The sequence below is a fragment of the Solanum lycopersicum genome, chromosome 4 (genome assembly GCF_036512215.1).
Source record: "Solanum lycopersicum chromosome 4, SLM_r2.1".
NCBI lineage: Eukaryota > Viridiplantae > Streptophyta > Magnoliopsida > Solanales > Solanaceae > Solanum > Solanum lycopersicum.
The window spans coordinates 1,943,312-1,959,473 of record NC_090803.1 but is presented as its reverse complement, the minus strand read 5'-3'; the positions used below and the strand labels follow the sequence as shown (position 1 = coordinate 1,959,473).

Below are 16,162 nucleotides of genomic sequence, written 5' to 3'. Positions count from 1 at the left end.
TTTAAAAAATAGGTACATGTCGAATGATAGTGTCAATATCAACAAAAGAAAATCACGCACTTTAATTGAACTTGTATAAAATTATCCTTTTGACTTTCATAAAACTTTGTATTCTCTCGAGTTTACAATTGTAAAAGAAAAGCTATGTATATGATATATAAGTAGAGATTAAATCGAGTCAAGAACCAATTACTATATACTCACAAGATCTTCAAGAAGCTCTAAAAAGAAATTCCTAAAACCTAAAAAGACTAAACTAGTCACCACATTTATGATCTGAATGAGTATCTATTTATTTCTAATACTTAAACTTTATAATTTGCTTGTTAATTCAATTTGCGAAAACAAAATTTCAATTCACCCCTTACCTCTTGACTTTAAGTTTTTACCAATTTTCTCAACCTTAACAATATATGTGTATAAACTCTTAATAAAAATGATTAAAGTTCAGTCATATGTGTATGAATATATGTCCTATAAAACTTCTAGCATTATCATAATTGATTTTATACTTAGTATATCAAATATTGTTCCCAAAATAGAAACACATGAAGAAAAAAAGAAATTCAAACATATATAAGTACAAGTGAAATATCAACATCAAAATCGGATATCCATCTACTTCGCCTTTCTATATTGATTATTATTATAAAAATATAAATTAAAAAATAAAACTCCAAATAAATCACTAAGTTAGTACTACAATATTTGCAAATTTATTTGGTTAAATGGCAATTTTGTCAATTCACCAACACCATATACCCACTCCATGAAAAAAAAAAACTTTATTTTGAAGAAAAGGAAACACTAATCTCTTTTCTTTTAATTTAATAAAAAAAAAGTTATGTCAAAATTAGGACTATTATTGGGTAGGTTTTTGGTCTCTCTCAACCATAGTCATTTGTTTTAATACTCATATAGTCATATTGACTCTTAATTAGTATTCTAATTAAGGGGCTAAAGAGTCTCTATCATAAAAGATCATTTAACCAATTGATGCCATAAATTAATTGATATTAACCCTTAATTGTTACTTAAATATTTAGAGTGCTTAAAGGCCAAATAGGGGAAAATGGCAAAATCCTTCATGAGATTAAGACTTTTGAACACCTCAAATTTAAGTTATATTAGACATAAATTACTCTCTTCTAAGGACAACATTAATTTCCTACATTGTTGCTACAATGACAATAACATCCAAATAAAAGAGAAGAACAATTTACAGTAGAGGCTTTTTTTTTCAATCGCGAATCAAAAAAAAATGTGTTGTATAATAGAAAACGAATTCTCACTGAAAAGCTTTTTTTTGTGTGTATATAAATACTACTCTATTTTCCCCTCACAGAGATGAACTGAATCATAATAGCTAAATAAGAATTCATAGTTTAATCCGTTCAGTTTAGAATAAGTTATAATTTCTTTATTTTTTTCGTATATTATTTTTTAATTACTATGACTATATATGCACTAAATAATTTTCTTTTCCCTTTTTGAACAAGATTTTTTAAATCAATTTGTACTATATAATAAGCTCAAAATATTCTAAATTTTAAAACAAAGTAAATTGATTGAGTTAAATAATGTATAAAACATATTATTAACTTTTTCAAATTGAAACGAATTATATTTTTATGAGCTAATTTTATCACGTTAATTTTCTCCGCCTAATAAAAACAAAAGAAAAAGTTGCAAAATGAAGAGGTCCAATTAAATAGTTGTGGAGGGCTCTTTGAATCTTATCACTAGAAGTGTTCAATTGTGTGTCTAACAACTCAAAACATATTTTTATGTGATATATACAAATTATCCAAATAATATGATGCAAATTATCATATTTGTTTTTAAAGAAAAATTTTGGATCAAAGAAAGAGAAATATAGAAACATCCAAATTACAAGAGGTAAAGTCACACATTATTGTCCCCCCTTTTCTTCAAAATCAAGAAAATATAACTCCTCTTTCCATAAATAGAATACTCCTTTTAAATTAAAATTTTCAAATTTTTATTTGCTCAATTAAGTTATTTAGATTTTAGAATTTTGATATTCACATATTTAAAAATTAAAAAAATTGATTGCTACATACTAATAGTGCATTGAGATTTTCTTTTTTTTTATAGATTTATTAAATTCCTCAATATAAATATAAGATTTATGCAATAATTAATAAACCCTCAAAAACTAGTACCTAATATTCTAAATTTACCCCTAATACTAAACAAATTATAAGTTATAAACAAATAATTTCAACAAAAATTACTTGAATTCCATCAAACTATATCTTTAAAGCCGATTCCGTCCATGATCATGTATTCATTGAATTGACATACCACGAAGAATTTAACCATAAAATTTGACATAAGAAAGACAATTAGTTTCTTTTGTTCCATCTTTTAAAAAAAAATTTATTAACGATATTATTTAATATATATATACTAATGAAAGATAGTCGATACAAAATTTAAAAAAATTACGATATACGTAAAATGGTCTAACCACCACAATTATAAAACAAAAAGAAAGAATAAGAAAATTTACAACAAAGAAACTAACTTAATGGAAAAGCAAAGTGAAATACAAATGAAAATATTGGAACCATAATAGTGATCATCATGTTTCTTGATTCTTGAATTGAATTTGATGAAGAATATTGATTTTGAGGATTTCTATAACGATATGGCCACCAAGGCAATATTGGATCAGGAGGTGGTGGCACTAAACCATTTACATAGCCATTATTAGGTGGAGGGTAATTTGGTAAATTACTATAACCGCCGCCGCCGCCACTTGTTGGTGGTGGATAATTGTTATAATTAGACCCTTGTGGTGGATATGGTGGGGTTATAGCCGCCGGAAGGTTGTTTACGTGGCCGGTTGGAGGAGGGTAGCATGGATATGGACACACTTGTCCATACGTTGATGCGATGAAATCGAGAAATAGTAATAAGAATAGAAGTAAAAGCGAAAGATATTTAGTGAACATTTTTTCTTTGTTGTAGAAAGAAAGAAAGAATGGGGAGGAGAAAAAAAGTTAGTGAAGAAATAGTGTGAGGTAGGGGTAGGGGTTGGGATTGGGGTAGGGGTGGGGGCGGATTCTGAAAAGATGTGAACTTTTGAGGGTATTTGTGTCAAGATTGAAAAAAAGAGCAAGAGATTATGAATAAAAGTATGCAACAAATGCAAGTGCAATGTCTTATAGGTGATGATTTTTTATTTTTTTTATATGTTAGGTGATTTAGGCGGAGGACTTATAGATTCTTTTGGTTCTGTTTTAATTTATATGTCATAAAATTATGATTATTGAGAGTAAATCGCAAGTTTTATTTTGTCAAAATTTCAAAAGGGAAACAAAAGAACGAAAAGAGATTGAAGAGACGAAGGCGAAAAATCTCTCATATAATCTTACTCAATTTTTTTAACGATCGTCTTTTTAAAGAATAGGAGCAAAACTTAACAGTAAAAGGAGAGGCGAAATCTAGTAATACAGTATCATAGTTTAGTTGTTCACCGCTTTCACATGGCAGAACCCATCACAGAGAAATGAACGCCCTATACACTCATATCTCGACTTGACAATCAAAATTGCAATTAAACGAATAATGAAATAACTAGAAAATTTCTTCAATAGAAAAAATCATAGCAAGAGACATGCAAATCAATACATTTTCAGCCCCTCATTTTTCAACTCAAATCCATATTAAAAGATCCCAAATAGTACCGTTAACTAATACTACAAGATCTCAAAAACATAATTTATTGCTTTAAAATAAAGAACGGGGGATAAACTTATTATAAAAAAAAATACATATATCTTACATATTTTGGTCACTGAAAATGATAATCGGAGATTGAGAAACATAGAATATATTCTTCAAACACAATATTATTTATTTTACATGTTAGCTAACATTAGCCGACATTGTAAATTATTCATCACATAAATAAAAACGCACCCTAAAAATGCATGTGTGTACACACATATAGCACAACATAGATATATCTTCTATTGCTTAAGAAGGTGATCATCTATATGTTTGGTAACGTCAAGAATAAGACCTACGAAACTGAGGGGTTCTGGGGTATCTTCAGTTTTTTTTTCATATTCAAAAGTCCATGTAGCCCACTCATGTTCACAAGATGTTACAATAATAAAGAAACTATACGATTCTAATATATCGCCGAATCACTTTCCATTTGATTAATTTTTTGTCAGGATCGACGGCTTCAATTACTTGTTTCACAATCTTTTTCTGTCCATCTGTAATTAATAAAATAAAAAATACAAAAAATGTTACTAGCGGTCTCATTTCTCATGAAAGATTTAAATAATCAAAATTAATATCTTATTTCTTCTCATTTTTTCACTTTTTTTTCCCAAAAAATATTTAATGCCTATAAATATTGAATAACCTTTCCTGAATAGAGTTACATTGTGGAGAACATGGAAATTAGTTTGGAAAATTATAATTACCATTATATTATGTTTGATATGACATAAGTAATTTTTCATGAATTTTTTTTCTCCAAAATATTTGAGATATAGAAAATTGATGCAAGAAAATCTCACACACACAGAGAAAAATGTGTGTTACCTTCGTTATAATTCCAGCTAACAATTGAACCAACTTTTACAGTTTCACCTTCATGAATCTCAAAGTTATTGACAATACTAGGGCTTATATTTGATACGCGATGAGTATTAGTGTGATAGATATCAAAAATCAAGTGTCCGCCACCCCTCACCTCCAGTGAAGCAATCAACTTGCCTTTCAAACCCATATTTTTTAAAATTCGAAATAGCAATAAGTATTGAAAATAAAATGGTGAGAAAATGTTAAGAACATGTAGTCTTTATATAGATATTAATTAACTACGAAAAACTAGCTAGTAAAAAATATCATCGCTACATTATCTTACATATTATAATTTGTGGTGGGGGATCAAAGATTAAGTGTTATTTTTCATTTATGTAATAATTATATGTTTTGCTTAGTTAAAAATTTGATTTTTACAATAAAGTTTAGATATCCATGCCAATTAAAGTATATTCATTTTATAATTTGATTGAGTTTATAAATACACATTTTTTAATTCAAGGACAACAAAATTATGAGAATTAATCTTTCTTATCATATATAAATATAAAAGCATGAAGAGAATTGCATTTCTTATTAGTCTTGAATAAATCATCTTAAGCAAACAAGTGAAGAATGCAAGTATAGAAGAAAAAAATAATATACCTTTTTCTTTTATAATAAAAATAACATCCACGATTTAATTTATTATCGTGTCATGTAGTATATATTGTGCTAATTTAATAAAGAATTTTAAAATTTACAAAATTATATGCTTTTCAAATGATAGAAATATAATGATTTTGTGTTATATACGTTATATTATGTGATAATCTAATTAACGTTACTTTAGACATTTTAAAAATAATTAGACTTTTTCAACTGGAATATAATTTATTGAACGAAAGAGTATTTTATGCAATATGTTATCAGTAGGGATTTATAATAGGGAAAATTATATATAATAGTAAACTAATAACCTAAATTAAATGGAATAGCTAGGGTTTGATTTAATTGTGCTCCATAGCAAACATTAGCTAAAATTTGTCAGCGTCTCTCTCCCAAAAATCTCGCTCGCTACTCTCCATTCTCGCTCGCCTCTCTCGCTTTATACACAGAAGTGTATAATTCTGTTTCTGTTTTGTATAAAGCGAGAGAAAATTGTATATACACATGCAAAAATGTATATCTTCGTGTTATACACTTAATTATACAATGTACTAACATTTTACTTCAAATATTGCAGAGAAAAATGCCAACGAATTATACAATTGCGAATTATACAATTGCAGTGAAATACAATTTTCTCTAGCTTTATACAACAGAAGTGTATATATTGTGTTTCTGTTTTTGTATAAAGCGAGAAAAACATATATCTTCTTGTTATACACTTATAATTATGCAATATACATACATTTTAATTCGATTCAACTGTATGTAAAACAAATTATACAATTGCAGCGAAATAGGCCAGCGAATTATACAATTGTATATATATAACAAATTATACAGTTTTATGTCTGCTACGGAACGCAATTATGCAAAGTTTGCTATAACATATAAATATAAATTTTTTATTTGCTATATGTGAAAGTTGCCCATAATAAATGTCTCATCTATAAATTTCCATTATTTTTTTCAACTCACTGCCTAACTTTGTTAAGTATGAAATTTAATTGATAGATTGTGCTAATAAATACTCAATTTTGAGTCATTTTTTCCCAAAAAAGGGTAATCCTATATATCCCCACTAAGAAGATGTTTAAAATATTGACTGATTTTTTTTAATTAAAAAAAATTTATAATAGATAAAATTGTCATTTAGCTTTACGATGTGATATATACTTACTAAGCCCATATATTTCTTTTAAAAATTGTACAGGATTTTTATTAGAAAAAATTATAATGTCTATCGTAATCTTATTATTACATTAACTATTGTCCCCTTTAGTTTGTGCTTATACTTGTCTACGACTATATTAAAAATAAATGTCCATTTAGAAAATTATAAAATATTATAATTTGTTATTTAGTTTCTAATTTATTTTTGTTAACAATTATAGTCATTGTACAATATATTTTGCAAAATATTGAATTTATTATATTCAAAGAATGATATAATAAAATTATTATTTTATTAATTATATTTTAAAACGTATATCAAATTAATATTGAACGAATAAAAATGAAAGAATTAGAACATTATTCAAAAGAATATATATTTAGAAAATATTTAATCTTTTGTGTGTTTCTTGAAATAGATTTTCTTCTTGGTACTCGTTTATTCTCTCAAATGGCTAACTAAAAAGTTATTAATTTACTAAAAAGGTGAAAATCGAAGCAATATTTTAATTAGTTAATCACTAAATTATGTCATATTTTAGTTACTCCTGCTCCCCGATTCGTTTTTATTTGTCCGCTATTTCAAGATAAATTTTTATTTTTATTTGTTATTTAAAATATCAAGAAAAAATAGTTATTTTTAAAAATATTTTATCGTTAGTATTAATTATCTATTTTTCAAGATATAGTTAAAAAACTAATTAGTATGGTAAAATAATCATGACAATCATTATTTTCTTAATGAGCATGTTAATCCAAATATGACAAATAAAAATAAACTGAAGATGTATTAAAGGACGATTCTCATAATTTTTTTTGAAAATTGAGGTTTTTATCTAACTTATGATTTACTCCAAGATCATAATTTGCACTAATTTCAAGATGAAAATTCAAAGGTACTACTCAATTTGCACAACTTTTGTCTAACTAATTTTTTGGATCTTGCTTAGCTTGCTTTTGAATACTGCAACTTATTTGTTTGCTTTGTCTATGTGCAAAATTTATGTTTCTGTTTTTATAAGATAAAAGGACTCAAATTTATGAATCCTTACATTTTGTTCGACTAGATTTCAACTGAATATATTACTGTAATAAAAGAATTTTATTTTTCTTGAATATAATAAATATCGTTATATTACCTATGCATATCAGATACAATCATTTTTGTTTTGAAATGTCCTATTGTTACATGTACATATGAGTTGGACAAAAAGTTAATCAAGTAATAAAATGACGTTTAAAATAGAAATATCTTAATGATCCAGTTGATTGACTATTTTAATTTTCACTTTAAATTATGACTTTTCTAGTACTTCCCACAACCTTTATCTTATTTATATGGTCGAATGAAAGTGATAATTCGACTAGAGAATCAGGAAGTCTTCCTCGCCTGAAATCTGAATCGAGTTCGAAATCACTCTAAACTTTTAGAAACATTATTATCGCGGAGAATAAGGCAAAAATATATCGACGTAGGAGAATGGTTCCTCTATTGTCACATGTGGTGAGCAAATAGTATGAAAAGAAGTAGCCAAACTTTTGACATTTTCCACACTCCTAACCTAACAACTACCTAACCAAGTTGTAGCATCAACGAGAATCGTAATAAATTCGTAAGTACTTTTTCATTTTTAATTAGAATTTTAAATTTGAGTCTTCTAAAATATAAAATCGTCTTTGTGAGGAACACTTCACTCTTAATTGAGACTTTCCATTCACATTGAGACAAAAAAGAATTGTGAAAATTTAAACGATTCAATTTATTCAAAAAATTATTTTAAAAACTATTTAAAACTTACTTGGAATAACATTTTATGTTATCTCCCCTAAAAAAAAGTTTAAATATGGGGGAAAATTTATCGCATCTGATGTATACACTAAATTAATATATTTTTTCTTATTATGCGATTTAATGAAATAAAATAGTGGATCCCCGAATATAGTAATATTAACCAAGGTTGATCTCATTCCCCCACCAACTTTCTACTGCTGACATTCCATATTCGTTTAAATTTAAGTGACATCTTTTCGAGGTTAAAATTTAAATAATGAAATTGTAACTCTTTATTACGTATTTGTTTTAACTTACTTGACATCTTTTCATGAAATTTAAATTAGAACTCTTTCTTTATAAGTTTTTGCATATATTTTTTAATTGAGACCATATTGATGTAGTTCTTTTCTCTTTTTCTTTTTTTTTTTTGGTTTTTTGTTTCTCACGTGATCTTCGAAATTCGTATTAGAGTCCCAATTATATTTGAATCACACACTGCAAAGTAAATTTAAAGATAATACTCCTAACAAAAAAAAATTCATATCCAAAACTCGAACCCGATACCTCTGATTAAGAATACGTTTCCAATCGAAATGAAATTAAGGCCAAAAGAAAATTTGAGAGGAAGAGAAACAGTATACGATTAGATCAAATATGAAAAGAAAAAAGAAAATACCGACAACAACAAATTTTACAAAAATAAAAACAAAAATACAAAGTAAGAAAAAAAAGTAAAATGTTTCATTGAAACTAAGATACACATGGATATTATTACGATAATGTAAGATAATATTGCTAATTAACACTAACCTAAGAAGATTAAAATACTCTTAGCCACTAAAATTTCTTGATTTTGATGAAATCAGCAGCTAGACTCATAAAATTTGATCAATATTCATATCAAAGCAATAATTCCCAAGAAAAATCCACTAATCAAAAGTGAAAATCCACTAGAAAAACAACTTTTGGCACCATTAAAATATTGATCAACGGGGTACAAATTTCCTGGTGGACCATTCATATATATATATTGTGCATCACTTGGTGGATTTGGGCTATAACCACCACCACTACCACCATTACCACCACCAGCACCGCCCTCGAAAGGAGGAGGAGGACAATATACACTTGATGGTGGTTTCTTTGGTGGTGGTGGTGGTGGTGACGGAACGGGGGGTGGTGGTGGTGGAGGAGAGGGTGTATTACATGGATTGTTACAAGGACAACTACCACATTTGTTCACAATATTAGCTTCATCAAGTTTTCTTGGATTATTCAATAATCCATTGGTTATTTGTGTTGAATAAATCACAAATATGAGAAAAATAATTGGGAGTTTTGACATAATTGAGAAATTTGAATGGAAACTTTGTTTACAATTTTTCTTGTTTAAAAGAATGTGTGTAATGAAGAAATATATGGTATGTTAGGTATAGTGACTTTAGGTGGAAAAGAATAAAATCACTAAAATCAAATGAAAAGCTTTATTTATAAGAAATGAAGAGTGGTTTGTTTACGTTACTTATAAGTGCATGGAAGTAAAAGAAATTTAATTTTCGATATTTGAATAATTTAAAATCACATTTTATAATTGTATATATAAATTAAAAAATTATGTATATCGACGATATAATTATTTTGTATATGATTAATATAACTCAAACATAACATGACGTATTTTTTTTTTTATATTAATATAATAAATATTTATTACTTAAAAATTTTTATTTCTATTTTGTATAGTAGTGTGATTATGAGCTGTATGGTGAAGACTTAATCTTCAAGTCAATCAAAATGCATGTGGTTCGGTGCATTTTGGTGTCCCACCATTTTATTCTTTTTATTACATATTTTATTTATGTTCTATTTTTTTAAATTTAATATTGTTGTTCTTTAAACACTTAATTATTGAATGATGAATTTATACAAATTGATGTTATAGCATTATTGATTATCAACACTCTTAAAACCACTATGTTGCATGTGTTGCTTCCAATAATTCTATTCTTTTTTTTTTCTATTATTACTTTGGTCTAATATTTTGTAATAATTTAGTGAGAAAATTGAGACAACTATGTATATAATATTTGAAGTAATTAAAAAGAATTAGCGACTGATAAATTTTTTTCTATTTAGAGAGATGAAATTAGCGATAATTATCAAAAACTCTATGAGTAATTAGCTACTAAGTATGTTAGCATATAGCTACGGCGGATTAAATACTGAGTTTATAACATAACAGTTTAAGAATTGACCAATTAAGCTATTAAAATTCAACGTTTAAATTAGTTGAATTAGTTCAAGAAACTCTAAATTAATATTATGGGATTTTAATTTGTTACAAGTCAAAGTTAGTGAAGCTTAATAATTCTATGAAAAATATGGTGCATGTGGAGTTCATTTTTCGTCATATCTACTCAAGATTTTTGAAATTATTGCAAAACGTATACATTATTCTTTAATATTCTTTATAGCATGATATTATAAGAAGATAAATAAATATTAGGGAATCGTTTACCATTTTTTATGAAGAGTAGTTTGGACGGCCTATTATTGGTATGAATCTTTAAGTTAATTGCACTCTACATTCGAGCATTATATAATAAGAAAAAAATTAGTGATTGATAAAATTTTATAGCTAATAATAAATTTTTTATGTTAATTTTCTGAAGCGATGAATTTTAAGAAATTCTATCCGTCAAGAGTCTTTTAGCGATGAATTTTAGGAAATTCTATCCGTTAAGAGTCTTTTAGCGATGAATTTTAAGATAAAATTAGGGTTGCATATTGATCGCTTTGATTCCTGAAGTTTATCGATTTGACTTACTAGTTATTGAGTTATAAAAATACTTAATTGTTATAGAACAAGGATACTTGACCTATCAATTATCGACTTATTTGTTATTATCGTTATCAGTTCAATTATTTGTTTAATCGTTAAGAATTGACACAAAAAAGAACCATTGAAAATCACATCGAAACAATTTAACTAACTAAATGAAGCATACACATTAGTTGATCGATACTTGTTCAAAAGTAAATACTGGCACATTATCGAATAACCGAGAGTTTGAAACACCCAGAAATAAAAATATGAAAGTAAACCTAAGTTAAGGCCTTTATATACCAAATGCTAAAAATATAATTTATTAATTTTCTATTGGATTATCCGATAAAAGAAAAAAATCTCAAATCGTTAAAAATCGCTCACTCGATAATTTTTAAAAAAAAGTTAGAACCATTATCCAAAACACCAAACTAATAGATAAATAAAATCTTTTTTTAATTAAATTATCAATTACGATTCAATTTTACGCTGCTCAAAAGTAAAACGAAGCTGAGTCAAATCTCTAACTTTTACATTATTTAGCACTTTCGTTTTCATCGTAAACCTGTATTTCATTTATAGATGTAAGGTCCTGTTCATATACAATATTATACATCAAATCGCTCAAATATTCAATATTTAAATATTTTAATTTCGTAACTTTAATATTTAATATTTAGAGTACTATATTACTATCATATCAAATTAGCTCGATATGATTTGATATATTTATTTAATATTTTATGATATGATATTCGATAATCATATTTTATCTTTTTAAATAATATTCATTGGATTGCTGGCCAAGTTTTTTTTAGTTTGAATGGAAATAATAAAAATAAAAACCTTTTTTTATAAATTTATGTTCCGTCGGAAAAAAAAACTTACCAGAAATTCCAAATCTTCACAATGAAATCATTTTTTGCCCTTTTAATCTCCGTCAGTTTCATCATCGCCGCCGCCGCTAAAACCGGCCACGTCATCACTTTCCGATCACCGTCTCTCTACCCGGAGTCATTCACTTGGGATCCTAAATCTCACAACTTCATCATCGGCGGTACTCGTCACCAGAAACTCCTCTCAATTTCCGAATCCGGCGTAGCTGAAACCTTAATCTCCGACACAGATTTACCGGAAAATTCCTCATTCCTCGGCCTCGCTATCGACCGCCGTAACAATCGCCTCCTTGCTTGCATTCACCGCATCCCGACCGCCACTCATCCTTCCCCTTTCAACGCACTCGCCGCCTACGATCTCAAATCCCGCCGCCGCATCTTCCTCACCCCGCTCCTAGACAAAAACGACCAAAATCCGATCGCAACCGTAACAGAGATAATCCACCCCGCTGCCGCCAACGACGTCGCCGTTGATTCCTCCGGGAACGCTTACGTCACAAACTCCGACGGCGACTTCATCTGGAAAGTAAACATCGACGGCGAAGGTTCAGTTTTCTCTAGATCGGAGACCTTCAAATCTCATCCCGTGGATCTCACCGTAGACTATCACAAATGCGGATTAAACGGCATCGTTTTCATCTCCGATGGATACTTACTCGTCGTTCAATCAAATACCGGCAAAATGTATAAAGTCAACGTTAACGACGGAACGGCGAAGACTGTTAATTTAAACAGAGATTTAACGGCGGGTGATGGAATCGCCGTTAGAAGCGACGGCGTCGTTCTAGTAGTGAGTCAATATAAACTTTATTATATAAAGAGTGAGAATAATTGGGACGAAGGAGTGGTGTTTGACGAAACTACCCTTGATGTAGAAGGATTTGCTACGGCGGTTGTAGTGGGAAATAGGAAGAGGGTATATGTGTTATATGGTCATTTAATCGAGGGTATAATGGGAAATGGAAATAGAGAAGAATTTAATATAGTTGAAATAGAAGAAAATGAAGATAAAGAAGATAATATATGGTTATTTGTGTTAATTGGATTTGGATTTACTTATTTTTTGTTTTGGAGATTTCAAATGCGTAGACTTGTACAAAATATGGATAAGAGAGTAACTTAGGTTTTGATTATTTTATTTTACTTGTTTTTGTTGTAATTTATTTTGATAAATGACTAAGTTATTTTTTTTATTCATATCAAATGATGAATAAAAATTACTATTAGAAATAAAAGTTTTCTTCATGGTGAATTATTGATAAAAGATTTTCACTCATTTCATATCGAAGAGTTGATTAAGAAATAGTGGTTAGAATTTCACTAAAAAGGTTTAAAATATAAATAAGTAAACAAATAATTTTAATAATCTACAAATAATGTAATTGAACTAATCTCCAAATCATTTACTATTTATTAGTGATTTTATCATACTATCGTGGTAAATGATTTGGAGAATAGTATAATGCTAAGGGTAAAATATGAAGAAAAAAAAATCTCTTCTTGATATAATATCTAGACAAATAAAATAAAAAATTTATGTTAAAAACAAGTGACAAATAAAACTAAACGGATAAAGTTCTGTTTAAGCCTGAAGTAAAGTAGAATTAAAAAATATTTACAAGCCAAAAATACTTAAATTTAAGTCAATTCAATCTATTATTAATTAAATTAAGTTAATATTGGAATGATTAAACAATTTATTTTAACCACAATATTCTAAAGATACTTTTAAAAGAAATTCTATTTTAACTATTGTGGCTTATAATAATTTTATATAGTTTTAATATTGACTTTTTTAATCTGAATTCAAGCGAATATTAGTTGATTTAATCATCCGAATAATTCACAAATTTAAAAAGATAAAGAGTATACTAACTCAACAATTTGGCTCATATGCTTGAGAACGTGTTGCAACCTAAATGGATAAATAAAAAAGTTTCAATTTCTAATAAATTACACTTCAATTCATATCGATAATTCATTTCAATTAACAAAAATTTACTATAGAAAATGAATGAAAAATTCAAAGAAAATTAGATAAAAGTTGCTTCCTATAAGATATTGAAAGAGAAAGAATCAATGAATGCCTCAATAGTTTTTAATGTACCTTGTACATATTAAAGACTTGCTTTGCTTGTTTGATTATTCAACTTCAACTATTGAAATTGATGTAATTTTTTTTAAAAAAAAAAAAAATTAATTCGTAATAAAAAAAAGGTATATTGAATTTTAATTATGGTACTGTTTTATTACTGTTACTTTTTCCTTTGTCGATTGAACATTTTTCTAATTTTACTGCTATGCTTTTTCTCATTAATCTATTCATCGTTTTAACACACTTGAACTTGCGGTCTTTCATAAATAGTCTTTATATTTACATAAAATAGTAATAAAATCTATGTAGACTCTATTTTACGTAGTGAAAATCATTTTACTATTGGCTATGTCATATCAAATATACTCTTAAGTCGTAGAGTATATTTTCAGCTAACAATTTTATAACGTGACACAATATTTGAATCAAAAGAATAATAAAGGAATCCAATCAATATACAACTTGACATATGTGTGGTTCTTATGAGTTCGGCCAAATTTTTGAATTTTGATTGGAAATCTGAATTTATAGTAAGGAATTTACTGAATATGTATAAATTATTAATTTATAATTTAATATTTTTAAAAAAAAAATTAAATTCATAAATTTTAAATTTTGATTCTGGCTCTATATAACTCATTTTAGTTACATGAAAAAAGTTGGTGAGCTTGGAAAAACAACGATGCTTGTTAAATTCGGCTACGTATTGTTCAGTATTACTGTGCTTTATTTAAATTTGAATTTCTCATTATAAGGATTGTATTCCGAGGGTGACACTTTCAATAAAAAAAATTTCATACCTAAAATATGAACTCAAAAGCTTTAATTATAAATAGTTGTTGTCACTCTATGTTTGGTGGAAATAAAATTTTCTATGATAATGGTTGGGATATTTAAAATATTCAATAGTCCTATAGTCTATGTATGCTATTGTTGAATTTTTAAAATTTAACTTTTGACTTTAAACCATGCTTGACATATTTATTAAGAAAATAATAATCGATAAGATTATATTATTATTATTTTTTTTTTATAAATTGATGTTTAGTATCACGTTTAAAATGATTTTGAAAATAAGTAATTAATATTAAAAATAAAATGGAGGAAAAAAATTCTTAATATGTTAAAAGTGAAAATCCATTTTGAAATAGCAAAAGTAAATTGACTTTTTTCTAATACAAAATAAAAAAGAATAACTTTGCTATTCTATTTTCATTAATGGAGTGATTTTTCTGTTACAAAATAAGAAGAAAGAAAAATAACATTATTACATTACTTACAATAGTTGAATGATCATGTAATATAAACGATCAAACTCTACCTGAAATAACCTAACTACATAGTTTGGAAACAAATATGAATGTGTGATGAATATGTCCTCTCCAGACTTCACTTAGTGAAATTTCACGTCGATTAATACGATCGAAAATATTATGGACATATGACATAATCTAAATGAAATGAAAATTTGTTTTTATTGAAAGGATCAAGCTTGTTATGGCATGGAGATGGACCAGAAGGTGGACTTGGTCCTCTTGGAAGTTGATTTTGTAGCAAATAATTCTTCTCTTCAATATCTCTTATGCTTGAAACAATATTTATTGATGTAATTAGTAAAACAAGAAGAAAAATCAAACCTCTAAGATCAAATTTATACATTTTTGATCCCTTTGCTCTTTTTATTTTTTTTTGGTAATCTTCAATTGTTTTCTTGTTTTTGAATGGGAAAAGAAAAGCTTAGGATGTGTTGAAGTTTATATTATTCAAGAGGAGGAAAATGTATACATCATGGGGCTAACTTGTGCAGCCAAAGAGGAAAAGATTTCAATGCCCTCTCTTTTTAGACTTATTTATAACACCTCAAAGTATCAAAGATTTGTTTGGTTATAAGAAAAAATATTTTTGATTTAAAAATGTTTTCGAAAAATAATTTGCTAATTTTTTGGTATATATTGAGGTCTTTCTGGAACAACTTCATTAGTTATAGGATAAGGTTTGGATACACTCTATCTTCTAAAGACGGCACTTATGATTTAATAGTGGCGGAACCAGAACTTTCACTAATGGGGTTTCAAACTCTGAAGATATAAGCACACGAAACTAATCGAAGGGGGTTTGACACATACTATATATACATAGAAATGATTTTAACCATA

At 27.2% G+C, this 16,162-nt stretch overlaps 2 protein-coding genes and 1 pseudogene across 2 annotated transcripts; 1 reads left to right on the top strand and 2 right to left on the bottom strand.

Moving 5' to 3' along the window:
• Window positions 1-2,546: 2,546 nt before the first annotated feature.
• LOC104646795 (uncharacterized) lies at window positions 2,547-2,981 on the bottom strand. Its single transcript, XM_010321258.1, has one exon. The coding sequence runs from the start codon at window positions 2,979-2,981 to the stop codon at window positions 2,547-2,549; it is 435 nt and encodes a 144-aa protein (XP_010319560.1).
• Window positions 2,982-3,847: 866 nt separating this feature from the next.
• On the bottom strand, window positions 3,848-4,800 carry LOC101265723 (kirola-like; annotated as a pseudogene).
• A 5,116-nt stretch (window positions 4,801-9,916) lies between these two features.
• On the top strand, window positions 9,917-13,146 carry LOC101260926 (uncharacterized). Its single transcript, XM_004236956.5, has one exon. It carries the CDS (start codon window positions 11,925-11,927, stop codon window positions 13,032-13,034), a length of 1,110 nt encoding a protein of 369 aa, XP_004237004.1. The 5' UTR covers window positions 9,917-11,924; the 3' UTR covers window positions 13,035-13,146.
• Window positions 13,147-16,162: the final 3,016 nt, after the last annotated feature.